The sequence below is a fragment of the Prenolepis imparis genome, unplaced genomic scaffold, assembly GCF_030444845.1.
Source record: "Prenolepis imparis isolate NDT839.2.m4 unplaced genomic scaffold, iyPreImpa1.0 SCAF_9, whole genome shotgun sequence".
In the NCBI taxonomy this organism is placed as follows: domain Eukaryota; kingdom Metazoa; phylum Arthropoda; class Insecta; order Hymenoptera; family Formicidae; genus Prenolepis; species Prenolepis imparis.
This window is the reverse complement of record NW_028141167.1, coordinates 5,324,636-5,340,795: the sequence shown is the minus strand read 5'-3', so window position 1 is coordinate 5,340,795 and position 16,160 is coordinate 5,324,636. Positions and strand designations below refer to the sequence as shown.

The window sequence follows — 16,160 nt, the reverse complement described above, 5'->3', positions numbered from 1 at the left end:
GCGACATGTCTATACAGTGAGAAGAAAATTTTCCATTTTATTAAGTTCGTCGTTTTCTATATGTAAAAAATATCAGAATTGAAGAAAATGAAAAACATCTGTGACCTCTCGAAAGTAGAGATTTCAAGCTTTAAAACCCTTTTTTAAAATTTAAATTCTCATTTTTTGAAACAAAATTACAGCTGTTTAAAATTTGCCTATTTTGTAGACAATTTTTTTTATCCCTTAATTATTGTAAAGAGTGTATATTTCCATATAATATATATATATATGGAAATATAATATATATATTTCCATAATATCTATTTAAGAATAAATTTTCCAGCCAAATTTTAAGACGAGCTTTTCTTAGCGAAAATATCGATAAAGGAGAGAGATAACATAATTCTTATATTGTAATAACATAATAATAATTTATTATAAATATAAAATAAATATAATAATAAAATATAATAATAAAATAAATAAAAATAAAATAAAATAAAATATAATATAATAATTAAAAAAAAGAAAAATAAAAAAAAATAAATAAATATAAAAAAAAAATATATATATATATTATAAAAATTATATGTTATGTCTCTATTATCTCATTATTTTATAAGCAATATATAAAATAATTAAACAAATAGTAGACAAAATATGTCGTGTATTACACCGCCATACAGAATCATGTCGTTTTAAATAATGTCTACCGTCATAGAGAGTCTCACATAACGGGGATGTAACAAGAGAAAAACGGCACCTTGCACGTTTTTCCCGCAGCTTTTCCCATTATAGAGTAATCTCGCGGAAAAGCGAGGCGAGAGATCGCCGCTCGTTACCAGCGCGCTGAGAATGGATTTATTCGTTGCCGCTGTGGAGAGAAAGAAAAAAAGAAAAAGGACATGCGGCACTTTGCCGTCCACTTGTCGTCGCCCGAAAGACAGAAAGAGAGAGAAAGTGTCGTCTCTCGAACATCTCGTAATCGGATGATACAGAGATGAATGTCTTTGTGCGCCGGAAATCGGCACTTGACGAACGAGCAAACGCCTACCGTTTCATGCGCGACATTTCTCCGACTCTCCGGTATCTCGCGACTTCACCATCGGTATCAAAGAAGAAAAGAGGAGGGCGGCTACACGAGGATCTCAATCCTTTCCTTTAATCCTCCCTTCCTCTCTCTCCGTTCACCCTCGAGAAATTACGATCAAATCCCCCGAGACGAACGAGACGCGAAGGAAAAAGGAGACCGGTTGGGGAAGATTTGGCGAGAAATGGAAGAGGAAAAAGGCAAAGACGGAGTGCTCGAAAGAGATGATGAGGGAAGGGGGTTGGGGGAAAGAAAAGAGGAGAGAGAGTACGATTTTGATCGGAGAAAAGTAGGAGCACTCGATCGTGAAGCTTCGCGAGAGAGGGTGGCACAATCGGAAGCTCTCCATGTCGCCTGGCCTGAGGAAAGAGAGATTCGCTCTCGCCGGTTCGCGACTCGGCGTTTTCCGTCGAGCGAGTTTCGCTGCTGCTTCGTCTCCATCGTGTCTACAATCGAACGTACTTTATCTTTCGCCACTTTAGAGAGAGCTAAGAATCTAACAAACGGTTTCTCACCTGCCTGGAAAGCGCGTGGCAAGTAGCGACGCAACTTTAATACGCGACATACGTTTCTCTCTCAGTTCTTAAGAGAAATACTTGCACATTTGTCGCACAAACGTGGAATCAGTTTGTGCTATCTATGCATATTAGAGAGATGTGAAAGAATCGGAATAAAGAAAAAAAAAACGATAAAAAAGTAAATACAAGTATCTTTCTTTTTTTTTCAACTCGTCTAAAATTATAATGTCAAAAAATCTATGTAAAATAATTTTAATTTCAATAAAAAAGACTTTACGTGGGATTCTGCGGAAAAAATCTTTCGAAGGAAACGAGATGGAAAAATTAAGATAATTTACATTCAGGAATGCTAAATAAAAGACACTTCCCTCCGGTCTGCCTTTTTCTCGTCTTTCGGGACCGCGGATGTAGCCCGGGCAAATACTCGGCGGAATGAAAATTTATTGGCAATATCGCGACACGGGCGGTTGGAGCTGGGCCGTAGCTCTTGTATGAAAAATACATTCGCGTAATACGTTTCAAGTCGGCCACCTCTCCCCAACGGGGCGGTCGATTGTCTCGCGGGACCAAAACGCGTGTATCGCGCAGCGGTGCGATTCCGCTCGTGAAATACTATCGCGTTATTAAGATCCGCACACGTGCCCCGCCCCGAGAGAGGAATGCATTATGCGAATTTATATGCGTACATATATAGAGGCGCGTCGTAAATTTGTCACGAGATTTATGCAACGCCGATACATATATCCGGCTCTCAAATAACAGCCGCGTTCGCAACGCGTGCGATAGGCAGCCGATCGGGAAACACCCTCTCTCCGGACAAATCGCACGGATAAGATTCTCCCGCGGAACTCCGCAGAATTTATTGAATTCCCTCCTGGACACGTGCAACTTTTAAGTACTTTTACGACACGTCGTAGCGTGCTCGCGAACTTCTCCGTCTTCTAACGACTCGGCGATCCAAGTCTCATCGATCAACTTTCTGACTGAATCTTTCACGTGAACATTTAAATTCTAGTAATGATTTCATTGACCCCGGGACACGTTATTTTAACAAGACAAAAAAATTATTAAACATATATAATGCTCATTTAAATAATCAAAGTGATATTTACTTGTTTTCAAGAAAATATCATTCTTTTACAAAGATATATTTCTTTCTAAATATTATTGTTATATTTATTATCATATATTATTTTGCAGACCACTTTAATAAATATATTTTTTCTATAATATAATTTAAAATATTAGACAAGACAATATTAGTATTTTTTTGCAATTTACATATATTCTTAAAAAATATATGCGAAGATTCTCTCCTGGAATATATAATTTTTTTGTAAATTATGAAAACAATATTGCCAAATTTTCATCACGATCCCTGCAGCATTATTAAAGTTCTAAATTAGGAATGAAGCGAAGTTTGATGGATTATAAGTGTGGAAGACGAGGAAAGCTCCTTGTGCTCCTGAACAATCCAAAGTCCAAATATGCTGTCCGATCTGGAACTGTCAGCGACTACAGATAGAGAAGCAGCAAGAGAATTTCTGGGATAAACGCTGCTGGATGCCAACGTCGTTTCTAGGTCGATGTATCCGAAAAGCCAACGAAATTGATCTGCTCTCTCTCCTTTCATGCCCCCGCCTCTTTGCTGTACCAACTGCTTTGCCTTTTGATGAAAAATTATTCGTCAACGAGGCAGAGTGCGAGAGACAGAAGAGAGACAAGAGCAAAGTGATAGAAAGCAGGAGAGAGAAAAAGAGAGAAAAAAGATGCGCTATTTGAAGATTGTATCAGTCTTTAAACACTTGAACCTGATTGCAATGACTTCGAAAATCGATTATGCGACAACTTAAAGAATATCACGATCAGCGCGATAAAATATTCTAATGCACGTTCAATAAGCACGACAATAAAAATTGTGCTGCCATATAAGCGGCAAAATATGTATATATATTTAATATTTTTTATCTTCGATATTTTGCGTCAATTCCATACATTTACGTTTCTTGCACACGAATTAATAATTATTTAACAAATATTTAACAAAATATGATAATTTTCCTCGATTATTTTTATTTATTTTAATTATGCCGAATGTATTTACAATTTTTAATTAATAATTTAATTCATAACAATTAAAGTAGGAAAAATGCTATTTTTTAAAAATTATTATGTAAACAAAAGAAAACCATAAATTTTTTAAACAACGTAGTAACGCACTCACAAATGTTATTATGTTGAAAGCATTTTCTCGACGCTTTCGCTTGCAGGTGGTACGCACAAACAGGTGCGGAACCAATGTTGGTACTTTCCGGACCCAGAACTAGATTACTTGGTTCTGTACTAGCCATCGAGGCGGTAACATTAGAGGACAGCGGTGTATACCGCTGTTCTGCTTCCAATCCTGGCGGCGAAGCAAGTGCCGAAATAAGGTAAATACAGTATAAATAAAGGTAATATAAGTAAACACGAATTAAAATTAATCGAATAAATTCAATAATTTAATAATAAAATCAATTAATTCTTTATATGTCAATACAATAATTTATCAATACAAAAGTCAATTATTTTAATTACAGACTTGATAATTTATTTCATTTTATTTCGTGGTTTCCACGTGTTTTCAATTACATTATTTCACTTTAATCATTACATCATCACGCGTCACCTGACATCGTGTGAGTTAAATGTAGCTCGTAGCTGACGTAATATCGATATTTTTATTTTAACCCAGGTTAATTGTGACGGCGCCTCTTCACGTGGAAGTGACGCCTCCGTTGCTCAGCGTTCACTTAGGAGGCAACGCCGAGTTCAGATGCGAGGTCGGCACGCATCCGCAAGCTGGACCGCACTTTATCACGTGGTACAAGGACGGCAGGCAACTCCCAGGATCGGGAAGGCAATCGGAATTACTGAGGCTCAACGGAATCGGGAGGGATGACCGAGGGATGTATCAGTGCATTGTGAGAAAATCGGAAGGGGATACAGCTCAAGCATCGGCGGAACTTCAATTAGGCGGTACGTAACTACTTTTCTCATCTTCTCATTCGTCTTCTACCTTTCACACAAATCACAGGAATTCCCGAAGAAGAGTCGCAAGTACGATTCCTTTTCGAATAAATGAAATGTATAAATGAAAAAAAAAAAAAAAAGATATAAAGTAATTGGAATCTGCATTCGGATGATAGATACTTCAATTTTGAATCAATCGTAATTGAAATCCAGTTGAAAACGAAAGCCATTTTCATGACATTGCAGAGAAATATTATATATATATAGCGAAAATTAATATTATGTCAATGGCTTCATTTTAAACACAGTGAAGCGTTACTCGAGCATGAAACATTCCGCAGATTAAATACGCCGTTAAAGGTTTCGATGTAACGGTTCAGTTTCACGCGGAAAGTACTAATAACAGCACTCTGATGGCGAGCGTAGCATCTCATCCCCAGGGATATATCGTATAATAAAGGAGACATCTAGTACGGTGACCCGATCTCCTTGCGTCAGGATATTGACTCTCATTTCTCTCGCTCTCTCTCCCTCTTCTTCGCTCTCTTTATCTCGCGTCATCTTCGAAAAGCGCCGTCAAAGGTGTCTTCCCAGCGAAATGGAAGACACTGGCAGCGTACCGATCGACAGGCCGCGTTATACTACCTATCGAATTACACAGAACTTGATTACTCGGCAAAGAGGCGGTGGTTGCCGCGTGCCACGCTGCTGGTCGAGAGGCAGGGTGCACTTTGAAGTGCGGAGGGATCTTCTTTTACAGCGTTTTACCTCGTTTCGTAGCTGTACAATTTCGTCGTACCTTTCATCGTACCATCTCGTCGTGTCCTGTACAGAACGTCCACCTTTTATGGTATCGACCGCTACTTTAACAGCTATCTCGATGAATTTAAGGTTTCAGTTCTTTTTGTTCGACAAAAAATTTTTTTTCAACTCTAATTACAGAAATATTTAATGCAGGAAATTAAGAGGTTTTCGTAAAGTTAAATTTCATCAACGAGAGGGGAACTAGCAAAAACTTTGTTAGTCCAAGTGGATTCTCGGTGGAGATTTAATTTGGAGAGTTTCGCTTTTCCGGAATATTCAACGTTGAACATTTCAGAAGAAGCCGCAACGAGTCACGGGCCGTTTGTAAAATATTCGCGGATTATTAAAAATTCATTAAAGGATCTATTGCTAATAGTTGAATATACCACACAGAGAGAAAGAGAGAGAGAGAGACCGGACACACCCCGTATATCTAGATCAGGCGTTCCGGGGGATGTGGGCGGCAGGACAGGGCGACCAGCAGGGTGGAGGGGCCTTTGAAACAACAATGAAGTTAGCGTCTCTCGCTCGTCAGCGTCAGTAATGCACGGAATTTACGTCAAAGGGAATTCGAGCGAGCACCAACAGCAGGGACATCCCGGGGGTGCGCGGGCGAGTGAGACAAAGCGATCGCCGATGCAATTTCGCTGCGCGCGAGAACGAACGAGGCAGAGAAAAACGGCCCGGCTGCGGCCCGGCCGGAACGGAGCGGCTGCAGAAAAAGTCATTTCCGAGAGAGACCGGAGAGAGAGAGAGAGAAAGAGAGTGCTCGGCAAATTGTGCGAAATGCATTCCGCCAAATTCAAGCACCACTCACTCGTAAAATCTGCCCGGCGAAGTAGCCGCGTACGATTGGCTGACAGTTACCGACGTTCTCGCGATTAGCGGATGCTTTATCGATTCGCTCTGATTGCCTCGGCTTCGGAGGAGAAATCAGCGGGAAAAAAAAGTGATTTTGCACGCGAAACACGTCATCGTGCTATTATAAAATTGATATCGGTACGCTTGATTATTAGCATGCGGAAAATGTGCATCGAATGTAGGAAAATTAATTCCTTTTTTTTTTCTTTATACCTCTTCTCCGGTATATCAATGTATACGTATACATGGACCTCAGAAACATATGTCTCGTGCATCGTCGCTCTGAACATAAAACGTTTCGCTTCGCTATAATTTCAAACATCAGAGTAAAAGCGCGAATTTTCTATGGTACGCAACAGAACAGGAGCGACGGCAGAAAAGTAATTTCCTCGGACGAACAGAACTGCCAAATTACTCAAAATGAATTTCTCGTGTTTCAAGCAAAAGCCGGCTGCACGCTTAAAGCGCGTTTTTTACCAATTCCACTAACGTCCAAATGTTTTAATTTGCCATTTTTTATCGATCCGTCAAAAATATAATTGTGTCGAAAATATAAATCGAAGAAATTAAAATATAAATCCAATTACTCTACTTTGCAGTAAACGAATTCTCTCGTGTCATTATAAAAAAAAATCTCCGTTGAAATCAAATGTATTTATATGTAAAAACCGCCCCATATATATTTTTATTAAATTACACACAATTACCCCGTATATTTTTATTAAATTACAACAAATATTTTAGATCCGACGATTCGCATACTTTGATAGATATTGAATCGCGACGACAATCAACGTAAAAGCGGTAGAAGCTGTTCCTGTTGAATGACGAACAGATTTTCCTCCTAAAGTACTGTAATGCTTGGCGTCGGTCGCTATCACCATCACTTAAAATTCCATTTCATCGACCGGAGGTGGAACAGCCGCGACTACGAGAGACACGCTGATGATCGCCGAGAGGCATCGAGACGGGCTTCATCAATTTGCGCATGGATTCGCGAGCAAGAGAATAACCACCGACATTCTCATTCGGACCATTTTCTTCCTTTCCTCCTTCGAGGCCCGTATTCTCTTTACAACGCGACAGCGAAGCTTTTTTAATGACGGCGGAATCGACACTTTTAATTACGAGCACAGCCGGATAGATCGGCGCGGCTGTTCGATCCCGATGAATTCTCCTCTCGCGACGAAGATTCATATATATATATATATTCAGAATCTTCTTCTACGCTTTCGCAGGCTTCTCGCTCATCAGTCTTCTTTCCTCCGTGTTGCCGGAGTAACGTCGACAAAGAAAAGAGAAATATTCGCACGGTGCTTCCATGATGGCGGGTCCATTGTCTCTCGTATTTCCATCGCGATGTGCACTGGGCGTGGCGGCTTTCAGGATCAGGATCGCGCGCGTCCTCGCTCTTGCCTTCTTCTTTCCAGCACGGCTCGCGCTCGTAACCCTTCGCTTAACCCCCGTTGCACTCGCATTTTATTGTCGGGTCGCGGTACTCGCGTGGATTACATCGGTAATCCACATTTTCATAGTAGAGATAAATACAAATGTATATATGGGAATAAAATTTCTCAACTTGAATATAAATACTAGGTTTGGGTCGTAAGATAAAAAACGCGAAACATTTCTGTAATAATTTTTCAAGAACGGGAAGTCGGTTTAGCCGCGCGCTCGCGCGATATCGAATTTGCATTAATTCCACACCGCGTGCACAAATGTTTCTCTTTTATTTTAAACGGTCGCTTGCAGCTACATATTTTCCCAAGTTCCAGCAACTTTGATTAACGATAACGCTTGGCGGCGTTAAAGTATCCGGCGCGTAATTAAGCTCGACTTAACGTTCCAGACGCGCCGCCGGTACTCCTATACTCGTTCATCGAGCAGACACTCCAGCCAGGACCCGCCGTATCCTTAAAATGTTCTGCCGCAGGAAACCCAACACCGCAGGTATCATGGGCGTTGGATGGTTTTCCCTTACCGACTAATGGAAGGTAAGCTCGTCCCCCTAATTCTCCGAAATGGCCTACATTTTTGCTGGTATTCTGCGTGCTCATTTTCGGGACTTCATATATCTCATAATTCACCGGTGTAACTAACGAACCTGCAAAAAAAGGAAAGAAAGAAAAAGAAATGATATCGCGATGCCGTCATTTTATACGTATCATGATTATGGCATTTGAGTGATATCGATTACGATATCGAATATACGATATTGTATTTTCTTTTATATTGTGCTATTATCACATGACACATACACGTTATTATTGACGATATCAAATAGCTCTCGGAGAGGTGATGAAGCACGAGATCGAGATCGACGTTCTTGAAATGAGGGCGCCATCGAGGGTGCAAGACGCCCTAAATGTCACTTACGTCGTTATCGTAATTTTTGACGGTGTCATTCGCGATTATCCCGATGCGTGTGTAAACAATTCCGTGTGTAATATCCTAGGCAGAAACGAGAATATTTATCGCATAGATGATGTATAGACTGACCACGTCGTTGAATACGTTTGCGAGTCCCACGTGTAGTTTAACGACTGATCGGTATAAAGGATCCACTATCTCGAGGATTCGTCGTATACCATTTTATCACCGTCGCTCGTATCCTTTTGCTCGTTGCCGGACGCAGTTTCATGTGGCTATAGTTTTATTCTCGACTCGAGATGGAACCTGAACAAATTCTAAACGATAATGCGCAACGATAACGCCGGAGATTCATGAGATCGTGCCGTTTTGAGAGCTGTCTGGCATGTCAGATTAACAATAGATAGAAATGTATCTCTGAAAAATCGATGCATCTTTTCGCCATCGCGATTTTTATTATAATACTTTTATTACGCAACATTACACACGCTATTGTGCTAAAAATATTATTACTGTAACTGTATGTGTGTCTGCTATTACGTAATAATTTTTTTTTTCAAATACGGTTATCAGAATTTAATTCTCTCTTTTTATTAAATTTGATGAATATGACATATGACAAATTACTGTGACTATTACTGCGTAAATTAATTTTCATATAAAAACTCATTGATTGTTGCGCAAGATTCGTCATTGGTCAATACGTAACGGTGCACGGCGATGTCATATCCCATGTCAATATAAGCCATGTTATGGTGGAGGACGGAGGCGAATATTCCTGCACCGCCGAAAATCGTGCGGGAAAAGTGACACATGCTGCGCGACTGAATGTTTACGGTACGTAACTTTCGCTAATTATTCTCATACGTAATGTAACGAGATAAAATTACAAATATTAATATTGCATGATTGCTCCAAAACTGATCATACATAACGATCCATTATCTGATTTTTCATAATGATGCATCCATAAATGATGGTTTATCACTAATGTATGACTATTAATAGCTCAGAACCTTAAAATGCAGAAGAATACATAAATGAGGAAATTTTCTCTCTAGGACTTCCATACATACGCCTGATCCCAAAAGTGACTGCCGTCGCTGGCGAGACTCTCCGTTTGAAGTGTCCCGTGGCCGGATATCCGATCGAGGAGATCAGATGGGAAAGAGGGAATCGCGAATTACCGGACGATCTGCGTCAAAAGGTACTTCGAGACGGCACTCTGATGATCAGCAGCGTGCAGAAGAACGGCGACGCCGGCGTTTACACCTGTTGGGCGAGGAACAAGCAGGGTCACAGCGCCAGGAGATCCGGAGACGTCGCAGTGATTGGTAAGGCATATTACTTCCGGTTTCGTACGATAACAAATTGTCGCAGATGGACCATTCGCGGACGGAAGACGATCTGGTAACGGATATCATGAGGAGACGAGGGCGATTCACGAGGTCGGGAAGACAGATTCGAGCATAACCGAATGACTAATCAAGACGAGGAAGAAAGATGAGGGTCAGGAACGAATAGAGAGATAATTTCTAGGATTGCGCGCAAGGGGAGACGGAGACACACGCCATGTGTTACCGATTGCCGTCTATGTATTGTACGTGCGCTCACGAGCTTTCTCGTTGTTATTATTCCAGTTCCCCCCAAAATTAGCCCGTTCACGGCAGATCGCGACCTGCACCTCGGCGAACGTACCACCCTGACGTGCTCGGTGACTAGAGGCGATCTGCCGCTGTCCATCACGTGGCTCAAAGACGGACGCTCGATGGGGCCGTCGGAGCGCGTCACTGTCACCAATGTGGACCAGTACAATAGCATACTGATGATTGAAAGTTTATCTCCAGATCACAACGGCAACTACTCGTGCGTGGCCCGTAATGTGGCCGCAGAGGTATCGCACACGCAGCGGCTTGTGGTTCATGGTAATCCTCCTCTAGGCCCCCTACAATTTGCCCGACGACCGCCTGACCGCCCGAGTTTTGCGTGTGCGTGTGCGTGTGCGTTTGCGTTGCGTGCGTGCGAACCGTGTCGGCCGGTTTCGGAAATGGATCGCGCGTGTAAGAGCTGCATGTGGAAATCCTGTGTCCTAGTTGTCCTATAAACGGCAACGTTATTACATTTTCATTCGCGAGATCTGTAAACACAGTTTCGTTTAATGTGAAAATAATAATAATAATAAAATCTCTCTCTCTCTCTCTAAAAATAAAATCTCCGACGATGCTTTCAAACGATCCATGACGATGACCACGCCGATTTTTTCGTCACCAAGGAACGTAGAGACTTGGTGACTTGTAATTAAAGATTGCTCACGCTTAGCGTGACTCTTCCTTATGCACGATACCTGCTTCTACCTCTCCTTATATGTCCTCGAAGGGAAGTCATATTTTGACTTCTCGAGAGCGACGCCGCGCGTTTCCTCCTGCATCTGATTATATCTCTATAGCAATCTATCTCATTTATATTTTTAATTCTTACAAATTTTTGCAAATAAAAAACGAAGAAACTATTTGAGATATGCAATTGATAATTGAATTGATCTTGAAGGAAACGACGCGGTAGCTTCGGAAAGATGAACGAACGCTCGCTCTTATATTGGAAAGAATCGGATGCTGCGCGCAAGTGTGTGCGATGTCAATTTAAATGTATAAGGTGTGAGGGCGTCAGGGGCAGGTTCGCGGCGGGGCCACCCTCTCTCTCCTCTACATTGCTACGTTACTATACTGCCTCTATTGTACATATATATTCTACATATATACATATTATATTCTATATATATATATCTATACATATACATGGACGTACCACTGTTTATATGAGAAGCGGAAGGAACGAAAACGAAAAGAATAAGCAATATATATATATACACATACTGTAAACCTATATATATATATTCATATATATATATATAAATACATATATATACATATGTGAAGAAAGAACACATATACCTGGTATTACAAGGTTCTTGCGTTTTTTGGTGCCATCTTTTTCTTGCTCTCACGTATGGTTCTCTCTTCTCTCTTGACCTTTTCCAGTACCCCCTATTATTGAGCCATTTACGTTCCAAGAGGGACTATCCGAGGGGATGCGGACGCGGACGGTGTGCGGGGTCGCGGCGGGAGATCCACCCCTAACCATATCCTGGCTAAAAGACGGCCAAAATCCCTTTTTCTTGCCGCCGAATCTGGCCTCCGTCGCAAACGTCTCCCAACTGGATCCCTACTCGAGCCTCCTCAGTATAACGAATCTCGCGGCCGAGCACTCCGGTGACTATACCTGCGTCGCCGCGAACCCCGCCGCCGAGGTCAGGTACACGGCCAAGCTACAGGTAAAAGGTAACTAGATAATCGCCGACCCTTGTCCTAGCGTTCCTAATAATCGCCTTGTCAATCCCACAATTGTTTCATCCCCGATCTAAAAATTAAATTAGTAAATTATTAATGATATAGATCTCTAATTCGTATTTTTTCCATTGACTCTTATATTCTATAAAATTGTTTATGTAATTTTTATATATTAAGTTTATTGACATCTACAAATATATGTGAGCGTTATTTTAAAGCGTGAAAGATATATGAAAAAAATATATAATATATACACACAATTTATATAAAATAATTTTTCGTAAATTTAAATTTGTGAAACACAAGGTTACATATGTCGAGAAAAGTTGTTAAACGAATTTTCAATGATTTTGTGTTCAGATATTCATAACGAGACGCGAAGCTTCGAGATTTCGGGGTCGAACGTCATCCTACAAACATCCATTCCACAGCTCCTTGTCAACCACTCTCCAATCTCAGTCACTATTTCATCATCCATCGCCATCGACATATCACCGCGCTTATTGACTCGGTTCCCGCTTCACCATAGCTCATCATAGCTGTGTTCTCGCCAGGATGTGACATTTAGAGAGACTGTAGTCCACGTTTGCCACGGCTTAAAGACGATATCACCGTAATTCCGAATGACAGCATATTCACCCCCGGGCGAGATCACGATCGTTACGCACCTACCTACCCTTTCCTCCTCCTCCTCCTCCCCCCTTTCTCTTCTATCTTGTCCCTTAACCTAACGAATTTATCCTAGAAATCCATTCGAGATCTTCCTTTTTAACCCAGACACAGTGTGTATTACATTTGCGTTGCTTTGGCTCTCTGGGAATGCGTCGGTATCTCGTGGACCCCCGAGGTTTGCTTGACTTGACCGAATAATAAAGGTAACAGTTTGCACCTTTCCTTATTTTTTACTCGTTTCTACAACAACTACAACAACAACAGCAACAACTGCAGCTACAATAAATAAAAATGAATAAAGATTTTGTCTGGCCTGAGATGCGTGCGTGCGTGTGAGCATTGACACTTTATTCGGCATGATCTCTCTTTACGTAGTCGTAGATCACTCTGCCTGCACATTTTACGTGTAAATATATATTATATATCTTTGTATATGTGTGTGTATGTTTATAAAATTATATTTAATTATCTATATTATACATCAAGTATCTTGATCACCCGAGTGCGAGCACGTGCCACCACGCTCACGACCAATCTTCACCGACCTTTGCGCTGGCTCTTCTTTGGGCTCGTTGGAAGACAACCTTTATTCACTTTTGCATGTTTACTCACCATCTCTATCTATCTATCTTTCTCTCTCTCTCTCTATCTCTCCTTCTCTTTCTGTCTGTCTTTCTTTCTGATTTTTATATTTCTTTCGTCGCAACGGGACGAGAATGTCGAACGCTCGCATTTGCAAACTCTCTTTCGCGTAAAAATAAACGAATGATTTGGCGAAAATAATAAAAAGATTTTAAACTCGCCGAGATTAACAGAGCCTTAAATTCTTCTAAGGATGAATTTAAAGGAATTTAAAGGAATTCTCTCGAGCGTACATTCTCTGCTTCGTTAGCGACTGGGTAATGTAGGCTAGTAGTACGTATATTATTAATTAAACTCGTACTTTATCGAACTAGTCGTTAGACGCGGGTACTTATATATACATATATATTGTTATTATTATTGTTATCATTATTATTATTATTCGCCTCCTTCACGAGGTCCGCACCCAAACACATCCCGCCCTTGCGTACCTCTTTCCAAGAGTTCTACTTGTTTCACACGCCATCGTTTGGGCTCGAGTATATATATTTGTATACTCACGTTACATATATATTACATACATATATACGTCTATATATCTATATCTATCTATCTATATATATTATATATTGTCGCACGCGATCGATGCGTGGCCGATATTTTGCCGTCTTGTAAAACGTTGGAAACTCCCACTCACAGTATCTCGCTTATGCAGCGTTTTTTATCACCACAGTAAGAAGTAGAACCTTGCCAAACAATACACCTAATCGTACAAAAACCAACCCCTACGAGACTTTGTCGACAAATCGATGCGCGACGCAAAATCTCGCGCCTGGTCGAAGAGAAACTTTGACGATCAAGCATCCGTCTTACTTTTTTCCTTTTTTTTACGAGCTAAGAGCTGTATACGTATAACCATTGTATCACGCGCTATCATAGAAACGCCTTCGTTTCGTTGTCCTTGTTGGTAGCTCCTAGGAGAGTTAACGTTGCAGATAATAGATGATCGATTGCCCCTGTCCCTTGTCACTTTCCTTGTTACCCTGTTGCCGTGTTGAACATAGAGGTGAATTGTCTGCTGCTGCCTGGCGTGCGAATGACACGAGACTTTATATATATCTATATATATCAATTGACACCCGCGAAATACGCCTCGCATCGATTCATGAAACCCCTGATTCTCCAACTCTGCCCCACCCACATACTTACCTTCATTCTATCACTCTATCTTCTCTCTCTCAAGTATCTTTATCAGTTTCTTCATCACGCAAATAGCCGCGTACGTCGCGTCAAAAGCACGGAAATTCGAGAACTGCAAAAATCGAACTGAACGAGAAAGTAGCGTATATATTTCAAAAGAAAGATCAAAAGAACATTCTAGAGCTTCACACGCGAGTCTGTTTCTCTCTGTGTGTTCAGCTCTCTTTTTTCTCTCTTACTCTCTTTCATGTCTATTTTATCGGTTCGTTTGAGATTCAATCTCTTTGACGACGCGTATAGAGTCGCGCAGAGTTGCACAAGCGACACCAGCTCACGTATAGCTCCTTTTCGTCCGCGCTATTTTACGATCTTTTCCATCTATCATGAAAAACGTACCTGTCTCTAAATCGCTAACGACCAGTAAAGCAAAGCATAATAAGTTGAAAATTGGCGCCCTTGATGGATTTCGTGTAAAGCGGGTCTCTCTGACGTTGCAGTGCCGCCCAGGTGGATCGTCGAGCCCATCGACGTGAGCGTCGAGAGGAATCGCCACGTCGCCTTGCACTGTCAAGCGCAGGGTGTCCCGACCCCGACGATCGTCTGGAAGAAAGCCACCGGTGAGTGAGACCGATAGAGCAATTTTTTATACCAATTTTTTCCGCGTGATGTTCAGCTATATCTACGGTGACCATATTTTCTGAGAGAAGATAAAGGGCAAATCTGAAAATTTTAGGGCTTTGTTTCAATATGTTTCCAAATCAGTTTGCGACCAAAGTGAAAATCGACGAACAAAAAAAAATTCTGTGACTATCAGAAGTCTACTCTTTTAATTCTTTATAATTTGAAACTGATTCGACTCTCTATGTTGAAACAAATCCTTGGTTTCTTAAATAGGTTTCAGATAAAAGGTTCCGTTGTTTTCGTACAAATTCTCATGTTAAAGTTTAAAAAAAGTGAATAAATCTAAAAGACAGCTACTTGAAATAAAGGACTGTCCTCTAAAATAAAGGACGGATGGTCGTCGTAGCTATATCTCTACGTATGGAAACTTGTTAAAAACGGATTAATTTTATTTTTTTAAATACTTTCTACGTGTCAAACTGTCATTCTATTTTTTTTTTGAGCTTAAAGTGTATGACGAGATACTTTTATATAAAATGTTAGTTGACTTTTTTTCATACGGTACATTTTTTAACAGGAAGCAAAGCCGGTGATTACGAGGAGTTGCGTGAAAGAACGTATACTAAAATCCTCAGCAACGGCACGCTGTTGCTGCAACATGTGAAAGAAGACAGAGAAGGTTTCTATCTGTGTCACGCGAGCAACGGCATAGGAAGCGGTCTAGGCAAGGTCGTGCAGTTAAAAGTCAATTGTGAGTAAAATATTTTAAAAAATCACGTTTTGCAATTCTCTTCAATAGCACGTGATATAGCGAGCGTGATATAAATATGCTCAAGCAAAGCCTCTATTTGCATTCCATCTTACCATTTAGATTTATCATTCAGCTTTTCTGCGTGTTGCTTTGCGGTTTTATAGCATCTCCGTATTTCGCGGCGCCGTCGAGGCTCGTAACCGTAAAGAAAGGAGACACGGCGACGTTACACTGTGAGGTACACGGCGATAAGCCGGTTACCGTTACCTGGTTGAAAGGCGGCAAGAGCGAGCTTAATCCGTCGACGAATTACCGGTAAGTTGAGATTAACTGTACGTAATAGTATATAT

The 16,160-nt window shown here is 40.9% G+C and overlaps 1 protein-coding gene across 11 annotated transcripts in view; it reads left to right on the top strand.

Annotated features, from left to right (window-relative positions):
* Dscam2 (Down syndrome cell adhesion molecule 2) overlaps window positions 1-16,160 on the top strand; it is a 90,656-nt gene that overhangs the window by 64,761 nt on the left and 9,735 nt on the right. For 7 of the 11 annotated variants that reach the window (XM_083046353.1, XM_083046349.1, XM_083046352.1 and 4 more), the window contains exons 6-14: window positions 3,861-4,022; window positions 4,325-4,608; window positions 8,117-8,261; window positions 9,323-9,474; window positions 9,699-9,971; window positions 11,676-11,975; window positions 14,936-15,055; window positions 15,637-15,810; window positions 15,975-16,125. In XM_083046353.1, coding sequence (XP_082902479.1) covers window positions 3,861-4,022; window positions 4,325-4,608; window positions 8,117-8,261; window positions 9,323-9,474; window positions 9,699-9,971; window positions 11,676-11,975; window positions 14,936-15,055; window positions 15,637-15,810; window positions 15,975-16,125 — 1,761 coding nt within the window. Of the gene's footprint in view, window positions 1-3,860; window positions 4,023-4,324; window positions 4,609-8,116; window positions 8,262-9,322; window positions 9,475-9,698; window positions 9,972-10,277; window positions 11,976-14,935; window positions 15,056-15,636; window positions 15,811-15,974; window positions 16,126-16,160 lie in introns of those variants that run through there. The other 4 variants (XM_083046355.1, XM_083046348.1, XM_083046358.1 and 1 more) reach the window with 2 other exon arrangements.